Below are 17,228 nucleotides of genomic sequence, written 5' to 3'. Positions count from 1 at the left end.
TCCCTTGGCATGCGTCAGAACTAACATTTGCTTGGTGACTGGGAATTGATGCTTTCCTTAGGTTGGAGGATTGGAGGGGTGGGAATGCAGAGCACACTATTTTCCAGGGAGGGGAAAGGCAAAAGGCTTTTAAGAACTGGAGTAAGGATAGTAAACATCAGGGTGGCTGAAATGGCATCTTGCCCACGTCGCAAGCTGGGAGTCTCTGTGGTGGAAGCCTCAGCCTGAGCTTCCCTGGGAAACATTAAAAGCATCTAGGAGCACTTAGATCATAGCCTCTAGCTCCTGCATTCAAACCACTACGTGGGGACAGTTCGAGAGTTGATTTGTTAAAAGGACATAAATGCTATAGAGCCAAGGTGGAACGGCCGGTGTTCTGGGGTGTGGATAGGAGTGGTCAGTGAAAAGCAATCGTTTTTAGTTTTTATTTATTTTTACTATTTTTTTTTTTTAGAGTTGGGGTCTTGCTATGTTGCCCAGGCTGGAATGCAGTAGCTATTCACAGGCACGATCCCACTACTGATCAGCCTGGGAGTTTAGATCTGCTCTGTTTCTGACCTAGGCCGGTTTAGCCTCCCTTAGGCAACCTGGTGGTTTCCAGCCCCTGGGAGGTCACCATATTGATGCCAAACTTAGTGCAGACACCCCATGGGCATAGCACACTTCAGCCCAGAACTCCTAGGCTCAAGGGATGGATCCTCTGTGTCAACCTCTTGAGTAGCTGGGGCTGCAGGCATGTGTTATAGCACCCAGCAGAAAGCAATCATACTAGTTTTTCTCTTTCCAAAAACCCCCAAGTGCCCTACAATGAACCTATTGTCAATGGCATTGATTGCTTGTGAGACTTTAGGCAAGTGACTTGACTACTCTGGGCCAGATTCCTTCTGTAAAATGAAGAGTTAGGGAGGGTTGGGCTACAGCAATCTTGAGGCCACCCCTACTTCTTCTAGTTGTCAAAGTGTCTTTTCTTTGGGGGCCACATATAACCAGGACCCACCATGGAAAGAAGGTTTCCTGACCCGCATGCACTCTTCCCTCTGCAGTTTGGGGCCTGTTCTGCCTCAGTCTTGTCCCTTCCATAATGGGGTACATGGTGTTTCTTCCTAAGGCTACTGATCTCTGGGTTCCCCTTTCGATTTTGGGGGCCCACTCTAATCCCTCCATGCCCCCGAGGCCATTAAGAGGAATGTCATTCTAAGAGACTCTCCATGCAGGAAAAAGATACAGTATATAGAGAGCAGTTGAAGAAGGCATGATGCTGGCACACTCTGTGGGTGAACAGAAATGAGAGGGATTGAATGGGATTGCTTAAGGCAGTGCAGCCTGGGTCAGTGATTAAAGACAGTCACACCGTTCCCACCCTTGCCTGGTGATCCCCGCTCAGTGCACAACCTCTTGGGGGTCAGAAATCTTGCCCCACAGTGGCATGAGGGCACTGAACTTGGAGTCAAGAGATCTGGAGCTTATTCCAGGTCTTTATAAGAACTTAAGCCTCAGTTTCTTCGTCTTTAAAATGGACATAACACTGGTACTTACTGAGGATCAAACAAGATCAATAGTAACTGTTTAACAGTGACAATAATAATGATATATCATTATTTCATGGTGTGACTTTAGGAAAATCATTTCACATCTCTGAGCCTCATTAGTCCATTTGTAAAATGTGAATAAATTGATTTTTCTGTCTTGTTTCCCCAGGGAACTCTGAGCAGTGTGGTGTCTTGGGACTGGGTGCCAAGCAGCCCATATTTTAGCTACAGCTTTGGCACTAATTTTCTGATGCAATGTGGAATGCCCTGTGCTCTTTCTGTGCCTCAGTCTCCCCATCTATCAAATGAAGATGCTATATTTGAGTTCTGAAGGTCCCCTCCGGCTACCCTCTCATCCTGACAGTAGACTGAGTGCCACAGTGAGGCAATGAGGATTTATAGAGAACTGACCATTGAAAGGAGCTATAATGATGATGGCCTCTCATTCCTGCAGCAAACAACCATCCATATGATAAATCCTGCACCACTGCTCAGATACCTACCCCTTCCGGGTGTGGGCTGGGTCCCAGAATCACCTGCCACCTGGCTGTGGACAGGAGGCTGGGGCAAAACACTGGCCAAACAAAAGCCCCTTATCAGCTGGAAGCTCTGAAATCTGATTCCAGAAACACCCAGAGCTGCTCACCTGCTCTGCTAGGCACAGGCTGGGTGCGGATGGACAGGATCCCTAGACCAGTGGGTGGGCAGCAGGTGCCGCAGGAGACCCTGAGGGGGAGGGATGTCATGTCTCACAGCGTGGGTGGGGTTACCAGAGAGAACCAGTGTCTGGTCACCTGGTTGCAGCAGAGAGGTTCAAACAAGAGCCCTGACACTGGGCAAACATCACTTCTCTGAATCCAGAGCTCACCTACAGGCTACAGACCTTAGGCAAATCTCTCTCTTTTTGCAGGCTTCGTGTTGCTTTCTGCTAAAAGAGGAGCTGAATTAGATCAATGGACCCCAAAGTTTCTTTTATCTCGTATCTCTCTCAGTGAGAAATGCTGAGAACAAAACCCCAATATATGTGTATTTGTTTACAAATTACACGTGCGCACTATGGTTCCAATATATTAAACATGTTATCAAACCTATCCTTCAGCCCTCCACGTGTAAAATGAGATTGGGTGATCCCTAAGGTCCTGATAGTTCTACGATTCTAATACTACACCTCTGTAGGTCTCTGAGTTTTCTCATCTGTACGGTGTGCTTATGGTCGTATTGTCCTCATTAACAATTTATTCAACAAATATTTAAAGATTACCAACCTTGAGCCACTTGTACTAGGTGCTGGGATACCACAAGGAATGAGACAGGCACGGTCTCCAGCCCCAGTGGTTCAAACAATTCTCCTATGAATCAGAGGAAATAACATTGCTGGTTTTGAATACTGGCAATTCCATATGGTTCAGACTATTAGGTGCGAAAGTGATTTGAGGGGAAAGTGCTACAGTTCATGCATTCTACCAACATGTGTTTGGCCCCTGTCGTGCCTCTGGGGAAAGAGATTCATTCAGCAAGGAGCTCATAGTCACAGTCCCTCTCCTCATGATGCCTCGACCACTAGGAGAGGCATACTTTAGCCAATGATCACCCAAGTCCACATACAATTACAAACATGTTGAAAATGGTGATAAGAAAATAATGTCTGTAATGAGGGGTATGACTTCGAATGCAGCATTGTGGAAGGATCCCCAAAGAAATAGCATTTGCTCTGAGCTCGGGAAAGTGGAGTAGGTATAAATCAGGCACCAGGGGAGAGGAAGAGCTTTCCTAGCAGCATGTGCAAAGGCTCCATGGCAGGAAGGAGCCTGGGAAATGTGAGTAACTAAAAGGAATAAGATACAACTAAACCAGAGGAAGTGAGAGGTGGCATTTTAGAAATGGTCTCAGGGAGGTGGGCAGGAACTGGACCATGAAGAGGCTAGAGGCCATGGCAGGGAGCTGGCTCAGTATACTTAAACATGGGGCCAGGCATGGTGGCTCACGTCTGTAATCTCAGTACTTTGGGAGGTTGAGGAGGGTGGATCACCTGAGGTCAGGAGTTCGAGACCAGCCTGGCTGACATGGTGAAACTCTGTCTCTACTAAAAAAAAAAAAACACAAAAATTAGCTGGATGCGGTGATGGGTGCCTGTAATCCCAGCTACTTGGGAGGCTGAGGCAGGATAATTCCTTGAACCTGGGAGGCAGAGGTTGCAGTGAGCTGAGTTCACACCACCGCACTCCAGCCTGGGCGACATAGCAAGACTCCGTCTCAAAACAAAAACAAACCAAAAAAACACAAACATGAGAAAGTGATAGAGGGCTTTAGGTGGAGTGAGAGAGGGCTTACATGGTCTGATGTGCTTTTCAAAGAGGTTCTTCTGGGTCTATGTGGATAACAGATAACAGGGGCAAGGAGAGAGGAAAGCAGTATTGCTGTAAGTGGTATAAGATGGGATTATAACAATGGCAATCACCTAAGCTGATTGAACATAAAACAAGATGAGCAAAATAAAACAAAAACACCCCCAACCTTAAAACCCAAACCACAGTGACAGGAAGTCCAGCCAGGAAAGAAGAATATACTTGCAATCAGACGGACCTGAATTCAGCTCCTGCTTTCATCACTTACACACCGTGTGATCGTGGGCACACACTGAATTAAGATGACGTAGAGACAAAGCCGAACCAAATAGAACAATGCCGAACCCTGACACAGTCATTAAGCAATTCACATCTGCATGTGCCTGTTCAAAACAAATAACAAGATCCTCCAGATGCAAAGGTTTCTCATCTAGAGACTCCTCTGGTTGCTGGATTCCCAGGGCTTACCTCCACTCTCTCATATCATTTTTTCCTCCTCTGCAAAGTGTCTTATCCTATAAACATGTTGATTAAGAGCTCTGGTTCTCATTCCTGTTCTGACTCTTACCAGCCATGCGTCTGTGAGCAGGTCATGTCTACTCTGAGAGCCTCCATTTTCTCATCTGTAAAATAGGGTCTTGAAGACACCTCTATTCTGGAATTATTATAAGGATAGAACTGGATAAGAGATGAAATATGTTCAGTACAGGGCGAGGCACATAGTAACACCAGGCTCCCAGCACACACATTCCCACCAAAAGCGAGCATGCACACACACCATGAGGATGCACGCTTCAGGCCCAAATGGCACCTTTCTTTCTGCAGAAGTGGCAACTGTCTTCTAAATTCCTGCTCAGTTGCCTAAGCTTAACTTTTAATGAAGCCAGAGAACAGTGATCTGTTGGTGTTTGTACTCAGCAAAGCTGTCCGACAGCGGCATCTAAGCTCTGGGAATCCAGCAACCAGGGGATTCTCCGAATGAGAAATATTTGCGTCCGGAAGATCTTAATATTTGTTTTGAACAGACACATGTAGACATGAATTACTTAATGACTGTTTTAGGGTTCAGCATTGTTCCTGTATTTGTTTTGGCTTTGTCTCTATGACATCTTAATTCAGTGTTCTATTTCACGGAGCTCCGCACACTGGCTGTAGCATAAGGGAGCTCCCTCAGCAAAATTTCAAATGGAGTGGAGGGCTGGAAGGTGTAGGGAGATGGGTGCCGGGGAGAGATACACAGAGGGAGAGAGAGAGAGAGAAAAAGCAGACTGTAGCTTCAGTGTGTGCAGTGGAGGGGGCTACTGGGTGCAAGGGATAGTCTAGGTTTGCATGCATGAATATGAGAGACCAAAGCCTTGCACTGTGGGAACAAAATCTGTCACTGCTATTTGGAAGTCTAAACAGCGTCTGTAAAGTTTCCTGATCTGATTGATCACAGTCAAGAGACTGTAATTTCATGCTTGTCCATAACACATGGAGGGGCCCAGACATGCTTCTGATACTGCTGTTCAAAGTCATCACTGGCTGCATCAGAGTCAGGAAAGATGAGTCAAGAGAAGCAGATCAGACCTGGAACTCTGCCTAAGGCAAGAACCCCCCACTGGGACCACCTCCTGCCCCCAGCGTAGGACCTCGGAATTTCCTAAACTGGCTTACAAGGCCCCACTTGATCTGTTTTCTGCCTGCATCCTGGGAATCATCTTCTGTCACTCTCCCATTCACTCACTCTGCTCCAGCCATAGTGACTTCCTTGCTATTTTTCAAATACACCAAACATCCTTCTACCTCAGGGCCTTTGCACTTGCTGTTCCCTCTGCCTCAAACAATTTTCTGTCACTTATTCTCACAGCTCACCTCTCCATTTGGGTCCCTAATCATGCTGTCCAACAAAGCAGCTCCTTCCCTTACCCTCTATTCCTTTCCTTGGCTTTATTCTTCTTTATAGAATGCATTACCACCAGCTCTCATTTATTTATTTGGTTCTTCATTCATTGTCTTTCTCCTCCATGGGAATAGGGAGTTCCCGTGTTCGTTCACTGTTACGTTGAGTAGTGGTTCAATAAAAATGTTGAATGACTGAATAAATGAATGAAAGTACAACTTAATTTTTTTTAGCCAACGTGCAGCTTCTTCCACTTTGTGTATTAATTCCCCTGTGATTAATTTTATCTTCAACAGTTGCAGGCTCGCTATAATCCCCCCATCACTGGTGGTTGTTCGTGGAATGCAGACTGGATTTCCTATTAGCCAGAGCTAGTCCATGAAGGACAAGAAGCCTAATAGCCCACGCCAGAGACTGCATCCTGAGCTGGAAAATTTATGTTATATGAGCAGCTCCCTTCCACGGCTCCCCTCCACTAGCATTGACTATTCCCTAGCAGTTAATGTTCCTCTCAGAGAGTTTAGCCTGCTTTTTCTCCTGGGAAAAGAAATGGTCTTCAGGACCCTGCTGGGGGCAAAGGTCTGATTTTTTCTGATCATCCCTTGCATTTGTAGATAAAGTTAATGAAATAGAAGAATCATCCCCATTTTGCAGATCAGATAACTAAAAATAACTGTGTGACTATAAGCAAGGGACTCCAAGCTTCATCAAGTGTCTCTCCCTCCGCTGTTTTTTTTTTTTTTTTTTACATTCTTCTGTCTTTATTTCTCTCTACATTATCGTACTTAAGACAATAATATGTTTCACAGTTTCAAATAGCTAGAAGGAAAATACTGAATGTTTCTAATGAAAGAAATTATAAATGTTTGAGATGATGGATATGTTAATTACACTGAGCTGATCACTGTACATTATATGTATCACAACATCACTATGTACCCCCCAAATATATGGAGTTACTATGTAAAAACAAATTTTAAAAACTAAGAAGACTATCTGCCTTATGAAATATGTACTTACGTTGTATCTACCTTTGCAACTAAACTCTGAGGCCCTCACAGGAGGACGTTCAACATTTTTCTCCCCAGTGGGCCTGGCAAATAGTAATGAAAAAACCTATCATTTATTATTAATAGCAAGAGCCAACACTGATGGAGCCCTGACTGGGTGCCAAGTAGCACTTTCCGTAAATTAGCTCATCCAGTCCTCACAGCAGCTCTTGGAGGGAGCTGCTATTATTAGCCCCATTTTACGGATGAGAAAACTGAGATTGAGAAGGTCAAGCTGCTTGCCAAGTCTCATAGCCTGTAAGCATTTGCAACCAATAAAATAAAACACTTCCTCTGATTAGTGTGCCCTTGGGGTCTGTCAAATGTTTTAAACAGCTCTACCGATCTCCAGTGGCTCTTTAGGGAGCCCCAAAACCACATTTAAAAGTGAATACAGAGCACTGGAGTGCTCAGGAGTCCAGTCCACAGAACCCAAGCATCACTACTGAACAAGCACAGCCCAGGTAGTAAGGGGCTTTAGCATCTCCCCTCTCTGCATCTCGTTGGGTAACCCCGGCATAGTACACAAGGGCATCTGCTTTATGGAGAGCTGGGTTTGTATCAGGCACAGTGCCATGCTCTTTATATAAATTATCTCATTCACTCCTCACTACAACCCCAACAGAGGAGTATTTCACAGGTGGGAAGGCTGAGGCACAAAGAGGTGAAGTGACTAGCAGGTCCTACAGTTTGCACGTAGCAAAAAAAGATTTGAGCCTGGATAGATTTGACTTCAGAGTTCAAACTCTTCATCATTCTTCATCTCACACTTCAGCGAAAGTCTTAGGAACAAGCAATTAAAGAGCTCTAGTTTTGCTAAGCCCCTGTGAATTCTTCCACTTCACAGGAAGGTAAATCCAGCCACTCTGAAAAAAAAAAAAATGGGATTTTTTTTTTTTTTTTAAATGTATTGTTCTTCTGCAGCACACCTGAAGTGTTCGTGGAGAAGAAGGCACATGACCCGGGCTTCCTTCCCTATTAAAAGAGTTAGGGTTTTAGGGGTGTTCCCTTTTTATGGTGGCCTGGAGCAGGGGTGGAGGTAATGGAGACTCACAGGCCTGGAAAGCACATCCAAGTGGCATTTAGTCCAACCTCCTGCCCTCATACTGGCTAACATGTCTACTTGCCCAGCCAGACAGATGTCTCTATCTAGGGAACCTCATTCTGACACCAGGGAGAGTCAAATCTATTTGTAGTGTGTGTGTCTTTCAAGTTGCATTGATCAGAAGCCTCAGTGTCTCAGAATTGGAGGTGGGGTGGGGAGAGAGCTAATCTGTTGCTGGGTTTGAACCATGCACACTCATCTAATTAATGCATCCAACATTCACTGAACATCTACCACATCCTGCTTCTCTAAGATAGCACGTTTGCCAGGTGAACACAGCAGAATGTCAGAAATGACCCCTGCAACCAACCCCTGCATCCCATTCAACAAATTTCGCCTTTCAAAAGGCGAAAGGTTTGACCCAAACAATAACGCTCCCTTCCTAGAGAAAAATGCTCGTTCACCGCCAGGGCAAGCATTTTCTGTGACCCTCAGTACATTGGCTCTTAATCACAGGCTGCTGTCAGAAAATCACCTCTCAACAGCCCCTCACTCTGCTCCTGGTGATCAAGTCAGCACAAACATGCTAACTGATCTCTTGGCACCAAGGGGAGCCTTGAATTAAATGGTTCAAAGGCATTTTTTTTTTCCGCCTTACAGTTTCCCTTTATGCAGTAAAATCTCCAATAGTTTGGAATTTATGGCCCTTTGGACAGGGCTTGGGCTGAAGTCTGCTTCTGGTCTATTCTGCGTAGAAAGGATTTTCGAAGAAAATTAATAGCTTGCTAAAAGAATTGTAAGGAAAATGTGCATTCTATTTAAGAGGATCTCTTTTCTAGTCCTTTACTAACACTCATGCATCCACAAACAATTGATATGCTAATTTCAAATGATTTTTACATGTTCATTAAGTCTTTAGCTGCTACTATTTGTCGATATGGTGATATGAAATCATATTGTGATTTGATCTAGCCTTAAGCACTAGGTTTTTGCCGAGCTGAAACTTCTTAGGTACAAACTTTTCTAGACTAAGCAATTATGAAAGAGAAACAAGTTAACGCCAGGCAAAACGACTACCCTTCTTGGGTGGGGATAAAAGGGAGGTGGCTCTCTACACTTTAGAGATTCACATGTCTTATCAATTCATGCTAGTTCCCTGCCTGCTGGGAGATAAAGTTTGACAAGGACCACTCTACATCCTGGTTTGCCTGGGATTATCTCTGTTAGATCTTCCATCCTAGAATAATTACTAATGACACCCTCTTTCATTCTTAAAGACATTTTGATATAAACTATAAATCACACAGTCACTGTAGATTTGATGAAACCATGGGATTAAAATTATGATTTTTCAAGGAGTTTGAGCTTTCTTTAGACTGACAGTACCTGATCTTCTCTATACAAACCAACAGAATGCTCTATGGAAATGTTATACCAAATCAATTCTGAATCCGGATAATTATGTACTATCCCCAACTCCCTAACTGAAACAGTCAGATCAGAAAGCAACTAACTTTTTCTCAGAGACGAGGATTATGGGACCACTCTCTACCCTGCCTCATGTGTGTTCATTTCATCTGAATGTAATTGTCCATCAGGAGTTGAAATCCCAATAAAAATTGTCAGCATTACTTGGGGGAGACATGGGTAGGCATGGAGAATCCAACGATGAGGAGTTGTTGCTTTCCTTTTGGCCACTATACGCTTTGCTCCAGAGTCAACGTCTACTAAACAACACCATGTACCACACACAGGGGTAGAGCTTTACCTAACTCAATCCTTACAACCTGCTGTCTGAGGGGCTACTGTTATTATTTCTATTTTCAAGCTCAGTGTGGTAAACTACTTGATTGGGATACACAACTAGTAAATGATAGAACCAGGACATGAATCCAGGTTGTCTTATACTCAAGTCTGAGCTCTTAACCACTGTGATATACTGCTTCCCACTCTGCTATACTGTTCTGACATTTGAGGCAGACATCTGGTTGCAATTTGATACATTTTAAAGATATTGCCTCACCACGTATGCCTCACAGAGGGGGAGAGGAGAAAGAGAGACTAAGCAGGGGGTTGCTTGGATTGCAGTTGCATGATGTATGCATATTGCTATGAAATCAATGAATTGAATACATGTTTCTATCCTGGTGCTAAATTACCTTCAGAGATAGACTTAAAATATCCTGAGGAAGTTTATTTAGGGGGGTGGCCTTCATCTATAAATAAATATTAAGTGTGTCACCAACAGGACTGACTAGTGGTTCCTCCACTCACTCTCTGCCATCCCCCTGCAGACTGCTACATGTGTTGGTCTGCCGACTGTGATCTGGGCTTGACTCATGGAACTAAACAACATTTCTGATGAGACCAAGTCCCCAGATTGCCTCTAGAGGAAGCCACCAAAACACAGCTGATATTGTGCCAATGCCTCTATCTTCTTTCCTCTTGAGAACTCAGCTTTGGAAACATGGTACTTTCACCCTTAAGTAAGTGTGGAATGTTGAAAAGGAAGTGGAAATTGAATGTCACTGGATGTGGCTGCCTTGGGTGAGAATGGGGATGATTCAGGTTTTATCTGGTCTGTTAAAAGACAACTCCAATCCAACCTTTCCTGAGGACTTGGAAACAAATGTTCCCTTCTCACTCTCTACCCCAAACCGGGAGTAACAGTTATAAAACTGGAATCTGTTCTACAGAGAGGCCACGCCTATTACAGAAGTATTACACAGGATTCTCCTAGCATGACATAAATCGAGGGCTTATGGCTCAGGCTTTCACCCCAGGGGTGGTTTCTACGGCAAAGAAGACCCACGACATGAAAAGGCACCAAGAGCGAAATGATACTGGTTGCAGAGGGGGAGTGGAGTATTATAAAAGTCTCAAAAGGATTACATTAGAATTAGCAAAAAGCTGCAGAAAGCGTGAGGGTTGAAAGACCTTGTGCGCCATTCATGTGATTGCAAATATGACCAAGAAAAGGGCAGGAAAGTAACAGACAGACAGACAAAAGTGGAAAGTACCAAGCAAGGTGGACATTAGGTGTGCTTTCTTGAATCAAAACACCACCAGGAATCCGCTTTCCTCTCCCCGTACCCCTAAAATAGATGGAAGACTCTGGACTAAATGCCATACTTCTAGTTTCCAGTGAAATTTCCTCTAGTTCCTTCTACAAGGGCATTTTCTTTGGCCAGTGCAGCACCTGATTAGCCAACAGTAGGTACATTCCAAAGGTGGAATAGATAGCAGAAACCCAGGAAGATAAAACCACTGACGTCAAAACTCTATACAAAGAACCTTCCTTGAAGCAGAGAAGCATCAGCTTTTAACGGCATTTGGTATTGTTGTTCCCCTTCTCCAGCCTGTGTCGGTGGGTGGGTGGGTGTCCCCTCCTTCCCATCTGCAAACACTGGCTGGTGCTGCTTCAGCTTGCAGCCTGCTACACGCTACTGGCCTGTTGTGTTGCTTGTCCACCCATTCCTAAAATGGGACACCCATTTCTCTAAAGACCTGTGTGATCCTCTACAAGACGGTGAAGAGGAAAACTTCTCCAGTCTGGCTTTGATTCTTCAGGTGTAATTCCCCATACGTCTTCCACCTCACACCCACTGGAAAGTTCAGAATCAGTTGTGCCAGAACAGACGTTCAGTCTGTCTGAATCACTTTTGCAGACATGTTTTCAATCTGCTCCCTAATGCAGACTGCCAGGATTAATAAATCTTCCAAGTGGTCCCCCTGGTCAACTTCTTTCCTTTCTCCCACTAAACCACTCATCCAACACCAGCAAAAGATGAGTTTTCATACTGCCTTGATTTTCCCTGACAGAAGGCACAGCCTTCTTCCTTTCATTCTCAAACTCCTCTAAATTGAATGATTTATGAAAAGAATTGGATTTTTCTCTGTCTTGGAATGCTTCTATTTTCCCCCAACCTCCTCTCCCTCTCACCCCACCTCCTGTTCCCCTCTTTCTTTCATTTTTTCCCTTATTCTTCCTTCCATCAGCACCATGTCTACCACCATCCAAGGATCTGTTCTCATCCCTGAGTTCAAAGCAATCAGATTCTTTTTGGAAAAAAAACAAAAAAGAAAAACAAAATAAAACTCTTCCAAGATCATCTTCACGATCTTGGAAGGCTCCTCCCTGACTCCTGAGCTCAGAGTCTTGGTTTTGGATGCTGGAGAGGAGAGAATTCAGCAGCAGCCGCCAGAAAGGCGTGGAGGAGGGTGCTGTTTTGGGTGTATTTGAGGCAACAGCATATGGGCTTTTGTCAAAAATGTTCAAAGCTCGCTAGCTTCCGAGCCGAGGATGGAAATGTGTGCTATCTCTGAACGCTGCTTGAGCTGGCTTAATTCTCCTTTTCTGGTACAACACCCCCCAAACTCCTCAAATCCACCATTCTTTGGCCCACCTGCCCTCTGGACTCTGTGACACCAAGAAAAGTTTTTCAGTCAAGTCGTACCCCACCTGCACCGTCCACCCTCAGGTAGCAAAACCTCTTGAATAGGAGCTACGGGGTTCCGTTGAGCGTTGCTCCCCCCACAAAGAATTCCTGTCCCTTCTCACCATCTTCCACCTCACACAAGCAATGAGTTCCCATGTTTCAGCGGGAGCCGCCGAGTAGTGACGGGAAAAGACAGGCGCCCTGGCCCGACTGCCTGCATCCACCCCTCCGGGCTATAGGGCACAGGCCAGAAAGGGGGACCTTCGGGATCCCCCCTTTTAAGAAGGAGATCATTACCTTGGCAGCGGCTTGCGGGCCGTGATACTGGCGACAATGATGCTCTCGGGACGGGGGGTGGCCACCGCTTTGAAGGTTCCTCGCCAGAACTTCTCAAAAAGCTGCTTCTCGCCTTGCTGAACGCTCGCCATCGCCAACCCAAAGGGGCCGGGGCGCCCGGGGCGCTGTCCGAAGTGCTGAAACGTGGATTCCAAACGGGGGCGACACCCAGCTCCGGGCTCTGTCCGGGTGAAACCCAGAGAGGGGTGGGGTGGGAGAGATCGGAGTTCAGGGCGGGGGATGGGACGCCCCAGTCCGAGCAGGCAGCAGAGAAAGGAGGCTCGTCCGCCGGGTTTTCTTCGGCCTTCTGGGTCGGCTCCTGGCTGCGCTCTGAGCTGGCTGAGCCTCTGCGCCCCAAGAAGGGAAGGGAGGGCTGGCTTTCTGGGCAGCGCCAGGAGAGAAGAGGCGACGGGGTCGGATGTGTGTGCGTGCGCGTGTGAGCTCCGGCGCGCCCGGGTTTTGTCTCTCGCACAATGTGACGTTGGAAGAGGAGGCTGGTCGCGCGAGCTGCACTTTCCTCCCCCTTCTCCGTTTCTCCTCCTCCCCACCAACCCCCTCCTCCTCAGGCTCAGCCTCCTGCCGCCATCTGCATAACAAAAGCCCGCAGGTCTTGGGAGGAGAAAGGGCGGGGCGTGCGCCTGTCACCAGGGCCCCGCAGCGACCGAGTTGCAGCGCTGACCCCTCTGAGAAGCCATCCTGGCACCCCAATCTGCGCCAGGCAGGAGATCCTGCTTCCCAGGCCCCTCTTCTCTCCCATCATCGCCGGCCTTCCTCAGTCCTTTCTTGGGTGCCCTTGGGGCCAGGCCACCTTTCTTCCCAGCCCCTTCACAAGTCTTGTAGCTGATCTTCTGCCGGGGGTGGGGGGTGGGGAGGGGCGGGGGGAAGGGGGTAAAAAACTTAATTTATCCACCCCGGCCGGCCTCCACCGGACCCTCACTTTTGGCAGAGACGGCCTAGGCCGGTACAGAGGGTCCCTTGCGTTCCTCTTTGAGCTAGGGGTTAGCAAGGTCTTCACCACCCAGAAAGTGCCATTTGATCGACAATCCCTCACCAGTTCGGCTTCTCGCCATCTGCCGAGCCGGGCCCCCGCCCGCCAAGGGGCGCAGCGTTACATCTGTGCATGCGGAGCTGTCAAGGGTACCTCTTTTGTGTTTCACAGCCGGCCTGCCCAGCGCCCCCGCCGCCAACCCCGTCCAAAGGAAAGAGTTCCCCTCCCACCCCACCCCACCCCACCCCACCCCACCCCACCCCCATCCACTCCTGGGGAATCCGCCTGCAGCCACTTTTCCTAATGCCGCTAGTCTCGGGAAAGGAGCACGTTTTGGAAAAGAAAGCGCTTAATGGGAGGGTTGGAGAGGAAAATCTCGAGGATTAGCAAGGGGATAGTTACTTTTCGTTCTCTCCTCCCCATCTTCTTACCGCCTCACAGTTCAATCGTAATCCCAAGCAAGTGGAGGTTTAGAATCCCAGATCAACCCCAGACACACAGGATCTGGTTAGAATGACTCTTGTTTCCCGCCCCCCAGGGTTTTCATTATGAAAAAAGATATTGTGGCGGGACCCTTCAGCCCTTGCCTTCCTGGAAGACTTTTAATCTTAGCAGAGTTGCTACTCCCCCATCTCCCACCTAACGCCGCCCCACCCCGGCTTCCACTTTCCAGGTTGTCAATTCCTGGAAAGAGGCCTCAATCAGTCTTAAAGGCCTTCAAGCCCCTGGTGCTGGGTTCCAGTTACAGCGAGAATAAACTCCTGCTCTTTGCTAATGCAGATAGCAATGGGGACCCAATGAGGGCAGGGTAGGGGGGGAGGCGAGGGGGTCGGGGGAACAATGAGAACTCCAGAAATTCTCTGAAGGGGAACAGGAGGTAACTAGGAGGTGAAGAGAAAGAGGCCGACAGAGAGGATAAGATGGGGCAGGAGAAGAAAGATCCTTGGAGTAAATGAATACCCGTCCCAAAGAGTATCTACGTTTGAAGCGTGTGTGTTAGATATGCCTGCGTTCGCTTATCTGAGTGCCTGAGAGCGCTGCTCGCTCTGCAGTGACCCCTTCTGGTCAACGACGAGAGGTGCATTTGCTGGCTTCTTAAGTGGGTTGCCGGGGGAGAGGGCCCAGAAATGGGGTCAGGCCTGGGAAGGTTGGAGGTGAAGCAAAGTGGAGACTAGGCTAGCCCCTTCCCTCCCTCTCCCTCTTACCTTGCACCCCAAATGCCCCATTCCCCGATTGGGCTCGACCCCCATTTCCCATCCAGAAGTTGGTATCATTGTCAATGCAATCTAGAGCTGGCTTCTTAAGTAGCCTGGCATCTTTAAAACTAACCCTAGTCATGACATTTAGGGTATGAACTGAGTCACCTGCAGGAGAGAGGTAGGTGGGGTCCTACTCCCACAAGATCAATCAACATCTTCCAGCTGTGTTCCTGCTCCTAATCCCTAAAATGTTGATAGAGCTCCCATTTGCAAGACATTGCCTTTTTAAAATCCCATAGTAGCCAGGTGAGGTGGGAGAGAAAGCTGCTCTTATTCCATTTTATTTATTTATCTTACTTCAATAGCTTTAAGGGTGCAAGTGTTTTCTGGTTACATGGAGGAATTGTATAGTGGTGAAGTCTGGGCTTTTACATACCTGTCACCCAAATAGTACCTTACCCCCAACAGACCATTATTAAAAAGTAAAAAAAAAAAAAAAAGATGGTGTAGATGCAGTGATGCAGTGAAAAGGGAACACTTATACACTGTTGGTGGGGATGTAAATTCGTACAACAACTAAGGAAAACAGTGTGAAGATTTCTCAAAGAACTAAAAGTAGACCTGCTCATTCTTTTATAAAGACACATGCATGTGTATGTTCACTGCAGCACTATTCACAATAGCAAAGACATGGAATCAAACTAAATGCCCATCAGTGATAGACTGGATAAAGAAATTGTGGCACATTTACACCATGGAATACTATGCAGTCATAAAACGAATATCATGTCCTTTGCAGGGACATGGGTGGAGCTGGAAGTCATTATCCTCAGCAAACTAACACAGGAACAGAAAACCTGATACCACATGTTCTCACTTATAAATGGGAGCTAAATGATGAGAACACATGAACACATAGATGGGTACAACACACACTGGGGTCTTTTGGAGGGTGGAAGTTGGGAGGAGGGATCAGGAGAAATAACTAATTAGTACTAGGCTAAATACCTGGGTGATGAAATAATTTGTTCGACAAACCCCCATGACACAAGTTTCCATATGTAACAAACCTGCGCTTGTACCCCTGAACTTAAAATAAAAGTTAAAAAACGTAGACCTGCTATTCGATCTTACTCTATTTTAAAGATGAAGAAGTTGAGGATGACCAAGTGACTTCCCTGGGGTGATCCTGTAGGAAGCAAAGGAAATCTGTGAAAAATACAGTTTCTGTTTTTGCTTGGTGGAGTGGAGGACGGAGTGGGATACTATGCATATCAGGATGGAGTTGCATTTAAAAATAAATCAGATAACATTGAGCCACATATTTAGAAGCACTTGGGGTTGAGGCTCCTAAATTGGGAGTCTGCAGTAATCAGTTCAGGACCTGGAATCCAGAATGCCTGGCTTCAACTTCCAGCTCTGCCATTTCCTAGCTGTGTGATGTTGGAGGAGAGACTTCACTTGCTTATGTCACAGTTTCTTTATCAATGCTATGAAGATTTTTTTGTTTTTTGAGATAGAGTCTTGCTCTGTCGCCCAGGCTGGAGTGCAGTGGCGTGATCTCGGCTCACTGCAACCAACCTCCGCCTCCCGGGTTCAAGGCGTTCTCTTGTCTCAGCCTCCCTAGTAGCTGGGATTGCAGGCACCTGCCACCACAGCCCAGCTAATTTTTTGTATTTTTAGAGATGGGGTTTCATGAAGATTCTATAAAGATTATAAATAATATGTTTAGATGAACTAGCTGTGAGGATTGAAGGAATTAACATACATACAGTTTATAGAATGGTGTCTGAAACACATTTTACTCAAAAATATCAATTACTCAAGTGGTTAAAAGCCCAGCCTAAGGATTTAGAGAAAATGAAGCCTAGCTCTGCCACTTTTTAGCTGGATGAGCTTGGGCTAATAACTAACCTCTGCCATTGTGTTTCCCCATTTGCAAAAATGGAGATATCACACAGTGGTTGGGAAGATTAAATGAAATATTACCTGTAAAGGACTTAACAAATTGTCCACTTTATAGCAAGTGACCATTCAATGGTAGCTCTTCTTGCTGATGATCTTTGAATAATCACCTCTTAGTATGTTAAGTCAGGCCATGTTCAGTTCAATAATCATTAACTGATGCCCAATCTTGCATCTTGGCCAGGCACCGTCCCAGGCATGGAGGGCTCGAGGACAAACCAGACATAGTCCCTTCCCTGAAGCAGTTCGCAGCCTAATTCACCTTCTGGGCCCTCACTGACTAACACTTGTCCCCTTTCCATCTTATCACAGTGACTTCTACTTTAGGTCCAGCTTCTCCAATATAACGTGAACTCCAGTTCCTCCATCACTTTATTAAAAAAATAGAACTATCTTGTGTCTCATTCCTTCATGGTATTGCTTTCTGTGTCCCCAGATGCAAGCCAGCCCA

The 17,228-nt window shown here is 46.3% G+C and overlaps 1 protein-coding gene across 1 annotated transcript in view; it reads right to left on the bottom strand.

The window, feature by feature from the left end:
- Positions 1-13,108, bottom strand: part of SRRM4 (serine/arginine repetitive matrix 4) — a 184,516-nt gene extending 171,408 nt beyond the window's left edge. Inside the window, exon 1 of the mRNA XM_025402155.1 lies at positions 12,587-13,108. Within this exon, the coding sequence (XP_025257940.1) occupies positions 12,587-12,717 (131 nt within the window). The 5' untranslated portion in view covers positions 12,718-13,108. The remainder of the gene's footprint in view (positions 1-12,586) is intronic.
- Between the last annotated feature and the right edge of the window lie 4,120 nt (positions 13,109-17,228).

This window comes from Theropithecus gelada, chromosome 11 (assembly GCF_003255815.1).
Source record: "Theropithecus gelada isolate Dixy chromosome 11, Tgel_1.0, whole genome shotgun sequence".
Taxonomy (NCBI): domain Eukaryota; kingdom Metazoa; phylum Chordata; class Mammalia; order Primates; family Cercopithecidae; genus Theropithecus; species Theropithecus gelada.
Note: the sequence above shows the minus strand (reverse complement) of the source record. Positions and strands in the feature narration are given on the sequence as shown.